This window comes from Salmo salar, chromosome ssa21, assembly GCF_905237065.1.
Source record: "Salmo salar chromosome ssa21, Ssal_v3.1, whole genome shotgun sequence".
NCBI lineage: Eukaryota > Metazoa > Chordata > Actinopteri > Salmoniformes > Salmonidae > Salmo > Salmo salar.
The window spans coordinates 35,928,639-35,942,463 of record NC_059462.1 but is presented as its reverse complement, the minus strand read 5'-3'; the positions used below and the strand labels follow the sequence as shown (position 1 = coordinate 35,942,463).

General features: G+C 41.7%; 2 protein-coding genes across 4 annotated transcripts in view; both read right to left on the bottom strand.

Annotated features, from left to right (window-relative positions):
* LOC106582274 (coiled-coil domain-containing protein 141) overlaps nucleotides 1-1,890 on the bottom strand; it is a 56,441-nt gene extending 54,551 nt beyond the window's left edge. Inside the window, exon 1 of the mRNA XM_014165182.2 lies at nucleotides 1,802-1,890. The gene's annotated coding sequence lies outside the window, so the exon portion shown is untranslated. The remainder of the gene's footprint in view (nucleotides 1-1,801) is intronic.
* Nucleotides 1,891-2,825: 935 nt separating this feature from the next.
* The window catches only part of LOC106582273 (SEC14 domain and spectrin repeat-containing protein 1), a 61,475-nt gene continuing 50,475 nt past the window's right edge, over nucleotides 2,826-13,825 (bottom strand). For all 3 annotated transcript variants that reach the window (XM_014165177.2, XM_014165179.2, XM_014165178.2), the window contains 9 exons: nucleotides 12,722-12,844; nucleotides 11,406-11,600; nucleotides 9,393-9,507; nucleotides 8,971-9,130; nucleotides 8,708-8,789; nucleotides 8,415-8,537; nucleotides 5,039-5,230; nucleotides 4,612-4,742; nucleotides 2,826-4,451 (listed from right to left, as the gene is read on the bottom strand). In XM_014165177.2, coding sequence (XP_014020652.2) covers nucleotides 4,148-4,451; nucleotides 4,612-4,742; nucleotides 5,039-5,230; nucleotides 8,415-8,537; nucleotides 8,708-8,789; nucleotides 8,971-9,130; nucleotides 9,393-9,507; nucleotides 11,406-11,600; nucleotides 12,722-12,844 — 1,425 coding nt within the window. In that variant the 3' untranslated portion in view covers nucleotides 2,826-4,147. The remainder of the gene's footprint in view (nucleotides 4,452-4,611; nucleotides 4,743-5,038; nucleotides 5,231-8,414; nucleotides 8,538-8,707; nucleotides 8,790-8,970; nucleotides 9,131-9,392; nucleotides 9,508-11,405; nucleotides 11,601-12,721; nucleotides 12,845-13,825) is intronic.

The window sequence follows — 13,825 nt, the reverse complement described above, 5'->3', positions numbered from 1 at the left end:
GGGTTACAAAGCTCACTTTGAATATGTTTACACCTTTGATGTCTGAAAATAAATATGCCTATTTGTTTATTAGAAAGTGTCTCTTTGTTTCTATAATAGTTACTATGGCTTCACAAAATAACAATAGACATGAACAAGAGAAGACCTAGTAGTCCAAAAGCCACCAAAAAACCTGACTCCCTCTGCTGGTTCACAGATGAAGCTAACCAGCCAGGGCCTGCCCTGCACCAGCCAGGGCCTGCCCTGCACCTGGAGTTGGTACACAACATCCCTGAGTCCCCTGGACTCCCTATTGTCCAACCAATGCACAGACTCCCGATGTTGGCTGCCGGTGATGTGCCAAAAATCTCCCCCCTGCCAGAATCCCCCCTTTGTGTGAACACGCACACATTAAATTCTTCATTGCTGCGACTTGCTTGCTAGTTAAGATTTCTGCTCTTTACTCCATTGTCAGTTTAGCCTACATTTCACTGATTTTAGTAGCAAAAAAAAACATTTTTTATTTGTGTCCTTCAAGGCAGCTGTCAATTTGGCTATTTTTTTCAAGTGTATTAGTCTATAAATAAATCTCTCCCATGTCTTACTCGACTAGTAGTTGTTGTTCTGAAATGTTTATTGCTTACATTTTACTCCCTCCTCTATGTTTAATATAACACACATACATTAATTATTCATTTCGGTTGCCAATCCTGACGTGAAGTTAGTTCTATAGAAAGTAGTTGACTCTAGTGACAAAATTAGAAGGGGGGGGGGCAGGGCTATTTTCTTGCCTACTGACCCCCCCCCTTCTATCTTGGGACTGCAAGGCCTGGCACACTTCTGAATCATTTCGGTAGCTCATTTTGACCAGTAGTGTACTTCACTTAGGATAGGCAACTCGGTTTTTTCTATAGAAAGTAACCGAAATCAACCGAAACCGAAATTAATAATGAATGTATGTGTGTTATATTAAACATAGAGGAGGGAGTAAAATGTTTCAGAACAACTACTAGTCGAATAAAACGTGTGAGATGACGAATTTTGGCAAAGACATTTATTTATAGACTAATACACTTGAAACAATTAGCCAAACCGAAAACTGCAGATATTACTAGTGCCTCCCCCGCGATTAAACCGCCATAAACATGAAATAAAACGCAGCCTAACGTGATCATTGACAGCTGCCTTCGTTCACGTGAGGAGGGGGAGAATTTTGGCAAAACCACGGAACATAATTACAAATAATTTGTATACTGCAAATTCACTGCAAGAAGCACAAACATATATTTCCTAAAACATAATCATTTTAAACCATGCTTACATTTGTATGAGATCAGATGTGTCTCTGTATTGAGTGGGAATACTTGGGAACAGACATCCAAAATTAAAATCACTTGGCGCTGATTTGGTGTTTCTACGGTCTTTTATGTCCAACAATGAAAATGCGGGCCGCCAGTTAGGGAGCTCTGGCCTAGTTCCACAAATACAACCTTCAAACACACCCTTAAATACTGAAGAAGCATTTACAATAAATAAGCAATATTGCTTATTTTCAATGGCCAAACATTACAGCAACCATATCTTTCGCAGTTTTGCCCTAGGCTCTGAAGATAAACAGGCTATGGGCCTGCTCAATTCTAGCGGGTTAGATCATCTGGAAATACAGTATATGGATGCTAGGCTACTGAATGAAGTCGTGTTGCTGGGACATTTACAAAAAGCAATACTGAACAACTCCAGTGTTTTGATACCTTGAAAGTTGTGTTTGTAGTGGAATGGTTAGAAAACTAAAGACGGTATGATAGTTTTGAAGATGACTTACGATGTGTGTATTTCCCTTCAACTGTTGTTTGAACTGCTGTCTCCCAGACTCCCAGGAAAGGGAACGATGATAAATTCAGGAGTTTGCGCGCCAAATTGTCATTTCAGGTTAAGGGGTGTATTCATTGTTAAATATAAATGCTAAAGTTTATGCAAATGTAAATGATGTCTTTGTTTTGAGTAACGTGTTAATTGTTTACCATTAATTGTTTACCATTGTAATGTGTAATGTCGAATAGCATTTAATTTGAAGTGAATTACCAATGACTGTTGAGAATTTACCGTTAAAGGTATTAATGGTTTATGCCAAATTAGGGAAGATTATTTTATGATGCCCATACTCTTTATTCATGAGGAGCTGTTCTTGACATGTTCTTACATAGCTCAATCTAATCTGCAGCACCCAGCGGCTACTGTGAGTACACACCTTGAAGATTTGTGAATGCCTGGCTGCTTTATTGAAACCCTTAAAATATCCTATTTAATCTGACAACTGGGCAGCTTTATTGAAAACCTTAAAATATCCTATTTAATATGACAACAACTGGTAAATGTAAGTTATTCTATAAAATAAGCTTTTCATCGGGGCCAAATTACCGAAAGGGCACGAAAGGGGCCCCCCAACCAATTTGTATTTATTTTGTCAAAATGTGTATAATTGCAGGAACTGCAAAATTCTCTCAGCATCATGGCATTTATTTTTTGAATAGGATATTAGCTTTAAACCTGCAACATTTTCTCTCAGCCTCATGGCAAAAATGTGTAAAATTGCAGGAAATCAGCTTTAAAACTGCAACATTTTGTCATACCCTCATGACAAAATGTGTAGAATAGCATTATAATTCTGGGGGCCTGGAAGTTGGTGCCCCAGGGCCCCAAACGCACCAAGTCCGGTCCTGCTTTTCATGATGTGTCAAATTAAATTGAAGCCTGAAGTCATACCTTGTGTATGTCTACGAGACAACATTGTCTTGTAAGACTATGCTTATGAATCAAAAGACAAAGAACTACATAATCTCCAAGAAATCTTTAAAATGTTTGCTTGTTTATTTCGCAGGACCCAGGTTTTCAAGAAATACATGATTAGCCTCACAAACCTAAAATCTCCACAAGCATGTCTTTGACTGGTATGTAAAATACCAATATACAAAACAAAATAAATATAGAATCAATATTTCAATAGCATGCCTCACGATGCAAAAGGCGTATGTACTGTATGTATACATTAGAATGACAATTATGAAGAGATGAAGCATAATTCTCATATCACATTTTATTAATAAAAACAAAGCCCTGGATCTACCACTCTAATCTAGGTTTATAACAAAGGTCTGATTAGACATTTTAACTTGATGCACACAAGTGACACAGCCATCTAAATGTCTTAAAAGCTGGTTGACTGCACCCATCCATCCTCGTAATATACAACAGTCCGTCTATACCGGAAACAGTGGGCTGGGAAGTTAGTGCCAAATTCAAAGGCATTGAGAATGAGAATAGATTTACATATTGCCACACCTTTTTACACTTGTTTTTCTTCTTCCAGAAACCACTTGAAAGTATTGCGAACAAAAAAACAACAGAGGGAAAATATAAAATAGTCAAACAAGGCAGTTTGACAAGAAAGAGAAAGGCCTAGAAACTCTAAAGCACCGGTAAGGTAAATACAAGGAGAGAGACAGATTTTGCTTTCTGTATATTCTAGAGGGTTTAGTAGAACCATGTAAAAGCTTGAGTCCCCTGTCTTTAGGGCTTTTCACACTACATGTTCTTAACCCAGGCCTAACCTTAACCCTGGGTTAAAACTACCCCTAGGCCAAGTGCAGCGTGAACACAAATTCAGAGGGACAATCGACAGGCAAGGTAAAGCTTTAAGGGAAATAGTCAATTTCAGAGTTCATTCCAGTCAGTGCTTTCAGTTTCTTTCTTTTGTTTCCCTCCTCCTCTCCACGTCATGTATTGTAAGCAATGTAAGTGGATCCTAGAGGACCATATTCTTTCTTTAACTGATATTGGTAAATTAATATGGCTTGACGAGGCAGAGTACAACTGAGATAGAAAAATGCGGTCACACCGGGAGATTAACGGGATTCTAGAGATCTGGAGCACGTGATGGTCAGGTGCTGTGTTGGCGTAATGTCGAAGGTCAGAGGTGTTCTTTCCTGTCCTCAATGTCTGGTGGACTGCTAGTTGCTGCTGTTATAGGTCTGCAGCCTGGCCCCAGATCTGTTTATGCGCTCTTGTCAACTGCTATGGTCATTGTCACGCCAATGGCGATAGGATATGGCAAGACAGCACAAACTGATCTGGGACCAGGCAAGCTGTTATAAGAGCCCCATTAGCATTCCTAAGTGTCCGTCTCATTCTCTAGTTCTAGTTCCTCCCCATCTTGTAGTTCATTATCCACTTCCTGTAGTTCTTCATCATGTAGTTCGTGGTCGTCTTGTAGTTCTTCATCATCGTGTAGTTCTTCGTCCTGGTCATGTATCTGCTCATAATGTAGCTGCTGATACTGTAGCTGCTCAGTGTCTTCTTCATCTTCATCTTCCTCGTGCAGAGTCAGTTTCCTGTCCTCCACCAGCTTCATCTTGTCCCGGATGTGTTCAGCAGAGGACGCCATGTCTCCAGGACTGCCAAAATACTGCTCGCTCCTGAAGGGGGGACAAAGGGGGCAGAAAGACTCAGCAGGGTCATAGATGGGGCTATGGATGCAAGGATTAACAGGCCATGATCAAAATGGCATGCATCATTAGATCTTGCATCTTGGTTAAGCCAGGCATGTCTCAGTGTGAAATGTCCATTGTTTCTTACCCGTCTGGGAATATAACAGGGACAGTGAGTCTGTCCAGTAGAGCCTTCCCCACAGTCTCCACCTCCTCATAGGTCTCCTGCTCCACCTCGACTGGGAGATCACCCTGGTCTGGGCTGGCTTGGACCAGCACCTGGGATGGAGGAGACAGGAGGGAATGGAAACAGAAGAGGACCATCAACAAAAAAGTATGTACTCACTTTAGATAAGGATCTGTTAAGTGGCATACATGCATATCCCAATAATTCAACACTTCCAAACAACAGGGCTCACTGAGTAGAAGTCAGAAGCACAAAGAAGACAAAACCTTTACAATATTTGCTAAGAAGAAGGTGTATTATTTGGCTGTCACAAAGGTAATTCAATAATATATTAACATCTTCCTGATAATATTAGGTTTCATTTTCATAACTGTCATTCTTTTCCTACCTTCTCAGCTGCGGTGTGAAAGGAGCAGGCCATCTCCAGCCGGTGGACCCTCTCCTCAGTGGTGACAGTAAACTGTTTCCAGACCCGGTTGAGGCGTGGCAGGGTGTCACCAGAGGAGCGCGTGGAGCACCGTAGAGACTGACACAACACCACCGTCGCCTGGAGCAGCTGACGGCCGTAGTCATAGGTGCTCTGGACACAGAGAAAGAGAGAGCCAGGTTAACACAATACCTAGTACCTAGTAGGGGATAGTGGGGTAAGTTGAGCCATTTTTTACATTCAGCATCACTCCGTCAAGAGAAATATAGTACTCTTTCTAACAAAGAAATCTATATACAGTACCAGTCAAAACTTTGGACACACTTACTCATTCAAGGGTTTTTCTTTATTTTTACTATATTGTAGAAAAATTGTGAAGACATCAAAACTATGAAATAACACATATGGAATCATGTAGTATCCAAAAAAAGTGTTAAATCAAAATATATTTTAGATTTCAGATTTTTCAAAGTATCCACCCTTTGCCTTGATGACAGCTTTGCACACTCTTGGCATTTTCTCAACCTGGAATGCTTTTCCAACAGTCTTGAAGGAGTTCCCACATATGCTGAGCACTTGTTGCCAGCTTTTCCTTCACTCTGCAGTCCAACTCATCCCAAACCATCTCAATTGGGTTGAGGTGGGGTGATTGTGGAGGCCAAGTCACCTGACACATCACTCCATCACTCTCCTTCTTGGTCAAATAGCCCTTACACAGCCTGGAGGTGTGCTGGGTCATTGTCCTGTTGAAAAACAAATGATCATCCCACTAAGCGCAAACCAGATGGGATGGCGTATCACTGCAGAATGCTGTGGTAGCGATGCTGGTTAAGTGTGCCTTGAATTCTAAATAAATCACAGACAGTGTCACCAGCAAAGCACCTCTACACCATCACACCTCCTCCTCCATACTTTACGGTGGGAACCACACATGCGGAGATCATCCATTCACCTACACTGCGTCTCACAAAGACACGGCGGTTGGAACCAAAAATCTTACATTTGGACTCAAAGCCCAAAGAGAACAGATTTCCACTGGACATTAGACCATTGCTCGTGTTTCTTGTCCCAAGCAAGTCTCTTCTTCTTATTGGTGTCCTTAAGTAATGTTTTTTTTGCAGCAATTCACCCATGAAGGCCTGATTCATGCAGTCTCCTCTGAACAGTTGATGTTGAGATGTGTCTGTTACTTGAACTCTGTGAAGCATTTATTTGGGCTGCAATTTTTGAGGCTGGTAACTCCAATGAACCTATCCTCTGCAGCAGAGGTAACCCTGGGTCTTCCTTTCCTGTGGCGGTCCTCATGAGAGCTTGAGGGTTTTTGCAACTGCATTTGAAGAAACTTTCAAAGTTCTTGACATTTTCCGGATTGACTGACATTCATGTCTTAAAGTAATGATGGACTGTCGTTTCTCTTTGCTTATTTGAGCTGTTCTTGCCGTAAAATGGACTTGGTCTTTTACCAAATAGGACTATCTTCTGTATACCAACCCTACCATATCACAACACAACTGATTGGCTCAAACACATTATGAAGGAAAGAAATTGCACAAATTAACTTTTAACTTCATTAGGGTTGTGGGCACTATTTTCACCTCCGGATGAAAAGCGTGCCCAAAGTAAAGTGCCTGCTACTTAGGCCCAGAAGCTAGGTTATGCATATAATTGGTAGATTTGGATAGAAAACTCTAAAGTTTCCAAGACTGTTAAAATAATGTCTGTGAGTATAACAGAACTGATATGGCAGGCGAAAACCTGAGAAAAATCCATCCAGGAAGTGGGATTCTTCTATTGAATGCCATTGCAGTATCCATTGATTTAGGACTCAAATTGCACTTCCTATGGCTTCCACTAGATGTCAACAGTCTTTAGAAATTGTTTCAGGCTTATATTCTGAAAAATGAGGGAGTAAGACCACTTTGAATGAGTGGACCATTCAGTGTCCCAGAGGTTTTTCATGTGCACAACCGGGAGCACGCCTTTCTTGTTTTCCTTTTATATTGACAAAGCTTTTGTCCAGTTGAAATGTTATTGATTATTATGACTAAAAACAACCTGAGGATTGATTATAAACATCGTTTGACATATTTCTACGAACTTTACTGATACTTTTCGGATTTTTCGTCTGTCTGTTGTGACTGCCTTTGAGCCTGTGGATTACTGAATAAAACACGCGAACAAAACTGAGGTTTTTGGATATAAAGGACTTTATCAAACAAAACAAACATTTATTGAGTAAATGGGAGTCTTGTGAGTGCAACCATACAAAGATCATCAAAGGTAAGTGATTAATTGTATCACTATTTCTGACTTGTGCAACTCCTCTACTTGGCTGGTAACTGTTTGTAATGATTTGTCTGCTGGGCGCTGTTCTCAGATAATCGCATGGCATGCTTTCGCCGTAAAGCCCTTTTGAAATCTGACACCGTGGTTGGATTAACAAGAAGTTCATCTTTAAACCGATGTATAACAATTGTGTTTTATGAATTTTTATAATGAGTATTTCTGTTTTTGAATTTGGCGCTCTGAAATTTCACTGGATGTTGGCCAGGTGGGACGGTAGCGTCCCACACCCCCTAAAGAGGTTAACAAGGCACACCTGTTAATTGAAATGCATTCCAGGTGACTATCTCATGAAGCTGGTTGAGAGAATTCCAAGAGTGTGCAAAGCTGTCATCAAGGCAAAGGGTGGCGACTTTGAAGAATCTCAAATATAAAATATATTTTGATTTGTTTAACACTTTTTTGGTTACTACATGATTCCATATGTGTTATTTCATAGTTGTGATGTCTTCACTATTATTCTACAATATTAGCCCACCCACACTGCTACCATTGCACTTTCATGCTAGGTTTAGGGCCGCATACTGAATCTTATAGAGACCCCAACTGATGTATGGAACAATCTTACAATTATCTACTTTGGTTTTGATACAAGCGTGAAACCTCTAACACAATTAATTTGACTTGGTGAAAATCAGTTTTTTGGACCCAACTTGCTTACCACTTTTTCCATGTGGTTTCTTCCTTGACAGACTCCATGAAACTATGACCTCTTCCTAAATAATTTGTCAAATTATTAACTTTGTGTATGGTTTTCTAGACACAAGGGTGGCTCAACTTACCCCTTTGGCTCAACTTACCCCTTTGGCTCAACTTACCCCACTCTCCCCTTCCCCCTCTATTTCCCTTTGAAAGACATGGAGAGAGAAAAGAAACAGAGAGAGAAAGAGAGAGGAGGGGGCAGACAGAACAATTGAGGGAGTGACAAGAGCGGGAGAGAGAGAACCCCTCAGTCTTCCTCAAGCTGTCTGAACTCTGCTCTTGTAGTACGTACCTGTGCAACATCCACAAACTTCTTGTGTTTCTCCAGCAGCACTTTGGTTTCCTGTGAGTCGTCCCCTAGTCTGATGTGGGTCTTTAGAAGAGCATCGAGGAGCTCACCCAGCCACTCCACCGCCTGAGAGTTAACACAGTGACATGAGCTGGGGTTTACAAGGCATTGTCAACAACAATAACAACATGTCAACAACAACATGTCAATAATAACAACACTTAAATTTGCAGTCCAGAACCAACAGAGGTCAAACAAACAAACAGGGATGAATAGAAGGAAGCCTATCGACTGACCTGTGATGCATCTTCCTCACACTTGAACAGCTGGACCATCTGAAGCATCTTCAGTCTCCTGACATCCACCATGTCCTCACATCTAAACAGAAACAAAACTTTATTAAAACATGACGATAGCCATTTCCATGACAATGGCCAAAATTCCACAACATTCCAGAAATCGCTTGACTCGTGGAACCTTTGTAAACAACTCCAGTATCATTTTGAGGCCTGCGGCCTTACATCATCCAAAAAAAGATTGAAAATAAATCTGAGCAAACCTTTGTTTCCGGAGCTGCATGTCCTCCATGACACCTTGGATGTGATCAACGTTGTCTTTGTTATCGATGGGCACGTCTTTCCCATAGGACCAGGAAGTCTGGTTGGACATCTGATCCATCAGGACCTGGCCTTTCTCCCTCAGGCCTACCAGGGCTCCCTCTGGGCAGAAATACACATCAAATAATACTCATGAATTACTCAACTAACACTACTGAAAGTTATTTCAAATGTAAAATATTATTCTTGCAGTTATCCATTAGAAACAAAACAAGAAGAGGGGATATAGTTTAGACTGTCAATGTTTCAGCACAAATTCCTTTCTCAAGATCAGTCTTTTTATTCTACTCTGCAGTTATCTATTGAAGGCTTGGTTTCATATAACAAAAAAATGACAGTGAATAATACATTTAATTGTGCTTACCAACGCTCTTGAGTTTCTCCTCGAGGTGTTTGAGTGTTTGTTGGATGGCAGCCCCGTCAGCAGGCGCCACATCGGCACAGAGCATGCCCAGTAGACCATCCAGTTGCTGGGACAGCTGGGAGGATAAACTGGGGCGTTATTACAAAGTCAACAAAGAACTCTAGGCCAAACAGTTAGTAGTCTATACTACACTGAATAAAAATACAAACACAACATGTAAAGTGTTGGTCCCATGCTTCATGGTCTGCAATAAAAGATACCAGAAATGTTCCATATGCACAAAAAGCTTATTTCTTTCAATTATTTTGCACAAACTTGTTTCCATCCTTGTTAGTGAGCATTTCTCCTTTGCCAAGCTAATCCATCCATCTGACGGGTGTGGCATATCAAGAAGCTGATTAAACAGCACAATCATTACACAGGTGCACCTTGTGTTGGGGACAATACAGGGCCACTCTAAAATGTGCATTAAAAGGTCACTCTAAAACACAATGCCAAAGATGTCTCAAATTGAGGGAGTGTGCAATTGGCATGCTGACCGTAGGAATGCCACCAGAGCTGTTGCCAGATAATTGAATGTCTCTACCATTAGCCGCCTCCAACGTAATTTTTGAGAATTTGGCAGTACATCCAACCAGCCTCATAACCGCAGACCACATGTAACTATGCCAGCCCAATACCTCCACATCTGGCTTCTTCACCTGGATCGTCTGAGACCAGCCACCCGGACAGCTGATGAATCTGTGGGTTTGCACAACTGAAGAATCTTGACAGTTCGAAAATGCAGTTCGGCATCGCAACAGACTTTAGTGGGCAAATGCTCACCCTCGATGGCCACTGGCACGCGGGAGAAGTGTGATCTTCACAGATGAATTCCGGTTCCAACTGTACTGGACAGATGGCAGGTGATGGCGCCATGTGGGCGAGTGGTTTGCTGATGTCAACATTGTGAACAGAGTGCCTCATGGTGGGTTAAGCTACGGACAATGAACATAAGCCATGGACAACGAACACGATTGCATTTTATCAATGGCAATTTGAATGCACAGAGATACCGTGACGAGATCCTGAGGCCCATTGTCATGCCATTTATCCACTGCCATCACCACATGTTTCAGCATGATAATGCACAGCCCCATGTCACAAGGATCCGTACACAATTCCTGGAAGTTGAAAATGTCCCAATTCTTCCATGGCTTGCATACTCACCAGACATGTCACCCATTGAGCATGTTTGAGATGCTCTGGATAGACGTGTACAACAGCGTGTTCCAGTTCACACCAATATCCAGCAACTTCACACTGCCATTGAAGTGGAGTGTGACAACATTCCACAGGCCACAATCAATAGCCTGATAAACTCGCATGAGGCAAATGGTGGTCATACCAGATACTGACTGTCTTTCTGATCCATACCCCTACCTTTTTTCAGGTATCTGTGGCCAACAGATGCATATCTGTATTCCCAGTCATGTGAAACCCATAGATTAAGGCCTAATTCATTTATTTCAATTGACTGATTTCTTTATATGAACTGTAACTCAGTAAAATCTTTGAAATGGTATTTTTTTCAGTATATTATGACCCCCATCCCTTGGCACTTATTTTTTTACATTTTAGTCATTTAGCAGACGCTCTTATCCAGAGCGACTTACAGTAGTGAATGCATACATTTCACTTTTTTTTTTTCTACTGGCCCCCCGTGGGAATCGAACCCACAACCCTGGCGTTGCACACACCATGCTGGCGTTGCAAACACCATGCTCTACCAACTGAGCCACAGTAGATCAGATGACTGGATAAGTGTAAGCAATATGGGTGGTTGTAGCTCCATCTTGCCCTCTGATTGTGGCCATATTGCTTACACCTATCAAATCCTCAAAGATTTACACAAGGGCCTAGGGACCAGGCCTAGGGATTGACTTTGATTTAGAGTAGGAGTCACTGTAGTTCTTGTTCTTGGCTTTACACGTATTTTGTAATGATCTATTCAAATCAATCAATGATACATACGTCCTGTGCTGTGCCGTGAAACTCGTGTGCTGACTGCAGTACGTTCTGTCTGGACTCCAGTTGGCTGGCCTGTCTGTAACAGACATCACTGAGCTGCTGCTGAAGACTCTTTAACTCCACTAGGTCCTCCTCGTCTCCAGCACTCAACAACGCTGCTATCTGCTGGTTCAGCTCTACGTATACTGCAAACCACTCCTGTAAATACACAACCAATAACACATACATTAGGATTGGATTTCACAAATTAGAAACACAATTCAGCCACACAAGTTACACAATGTTTCATAACTTATTTCCATTGTGGTCCTCTGGCTTTGCCAGAAAGCAGGAAAACTCTGATATACACACCAGTTTATCATAGAGAAGCTCAATACACAGAAGAACCACACACTAAAGATGTTTCTGTATCAAAGCTGTTCAAACTCTGTTCAAACCAACTGTACAGTAATTGAGTTGAACACTGTTGTGAGGTGTTTTTGTGGTATAGTTATTACCTAGAGAACACATAAATTGCAGATCAATAGCGCCACCTGCTGAAGGCTCTTGGAGACAACACCACGCCTTAACCTAACCATCAATCTTCAGCTTTGACCTCACTCTGGCTTTAGCCTTTCATTCCCCTGGCTGGTTCTCTCTGTTTCGGTCACCAGGGCACACTTTGGCCCAGAGCAATGATTCACCAGGGTCTTTTATGTAAACCCAGCCAGGGGAAACATTAGTTACACCCAACAGCTGCAGCTGCTGCAGTCACTTCCTGGCCTGGCCCATCTGTCCACCACTAAGAACAGGACAATACTACATCCAGGGAGGAAAAGTTAAGGGCAAGCTCTAATTTGTGCTTCAAATTCTCTGTCTGTTTTGTAAGTGAAATCAAACAAGCTTTTTCCAGATGTACACACTGTACCTTATTTACTTAACTTGTTTGTCCCCCATATTTTTTGTCTAGTAGTGCTTTATCTGTGCTCCTCAGACCAGAGAGTAATGATCTATAAAAAGCAGTTACAGTACAGTGCATCTCCTGGCAGCTAACAGACTCTTCCTAACAATCCAAACTCATAATCATTTTCAGTGACCTAATTATTGGGATCTTCAAGATGCTCCAAAGACAAGTGCTTCTTCTGCAGAGAGAGAGAAAGCAAGAAAGAGAAGCACACACAGAACTAGCAGCTATCTCTCCCCACATCTTCTCATCTCTGTAATTATGAACATTGAACAAGGAGTGATGTAATAAAGTTGTGCTGTTGGTAAGCTGTGTCGTGTTGTGTTATGTTTGTAGTTTTGTGTCTGTAGTGTGTGTTGTGTTATTCTGTCCTTACGCTGTGCTGGCTCTCTATCTCCTCATGTTTCTGCTGCAGGGCCTGGGAGGCCCTGATGGAATCTCCGATCCCCCACTGTGTTCGGAGCTGCTCTGTGCCAGGCCCCTCCAGCCAATTCACAACCTGCATAGCAACAAGGAAGAGAAAGACCCCATTAGCACACGCTTCATGACGCATAGACACACCCCAGGACCAACCAATCAAATAGCTTCCAGGCATCTGTGAGGTCGATGATTGGACACAATCATTAACAAATTCTTTATCACTTCCCCCCCAGGCCCACCAATCAAATACCTTCAGGTATCTGTGAGGTCTCTTATTGGTTGGAACACATTTAAATCAGTGTGGGATTGGGTTAAATGGGGTACTTGTTTGTTTCGGTTAAAATGGGGTACTTAAAACCAGCAGGTATAATCACTATAAAGCATGTATGAACATTTATAATGTCTTATAATGAGACAAATAGTGTACCATGTGTCAGCGCAGAACAAGGTTTTGCCAAGTTACCAATAAAGTAAATATTGATAAGGGGATATCGAATAACATGATCAATCTAATTCAACATCTGGTTCAAATATATTAAAGCAGCATTTAGAGAGGATCAAGAAGAGGTGTTTAGAATCCACTGAACTGTGTAAGAGGGGTGATGAAATGGTTCAGTGTGTTGTGTTTGATAGAGCGGTTTTCTTCTGCATCAGCTTTTAGCTTGGTGAGGCAATTCTACCGCCTGTCTCCTACAGCGCTTGGAGCAATACAGCTTACAAACTACTCCCCCACTCACTACAGAGCATCTTTACTCCCAGCAGATAAGAACTAGGCCAAACTCCCCAAGCCAAACTAATCCTACTGCTGCCTAGGAACATACAATACCCCAGGAACTAGCCACACTGGGAGAAAAATTTGAAATGGAAGACATTGAATACATGGAGCAGGGTGAGGGTGAGGGGAAAATCGCATTAAAACTTGGAAGGGCTGTGGAAGGGCTGTGGTCACCATTCATGTAATACATTAAATACATACACCAGACAGTATTGGGGAGCTATTTCATAGATTACTCACAGGTATATTATTTTCCTATTTCAATCTTATAGCAGTCCTTTGCTT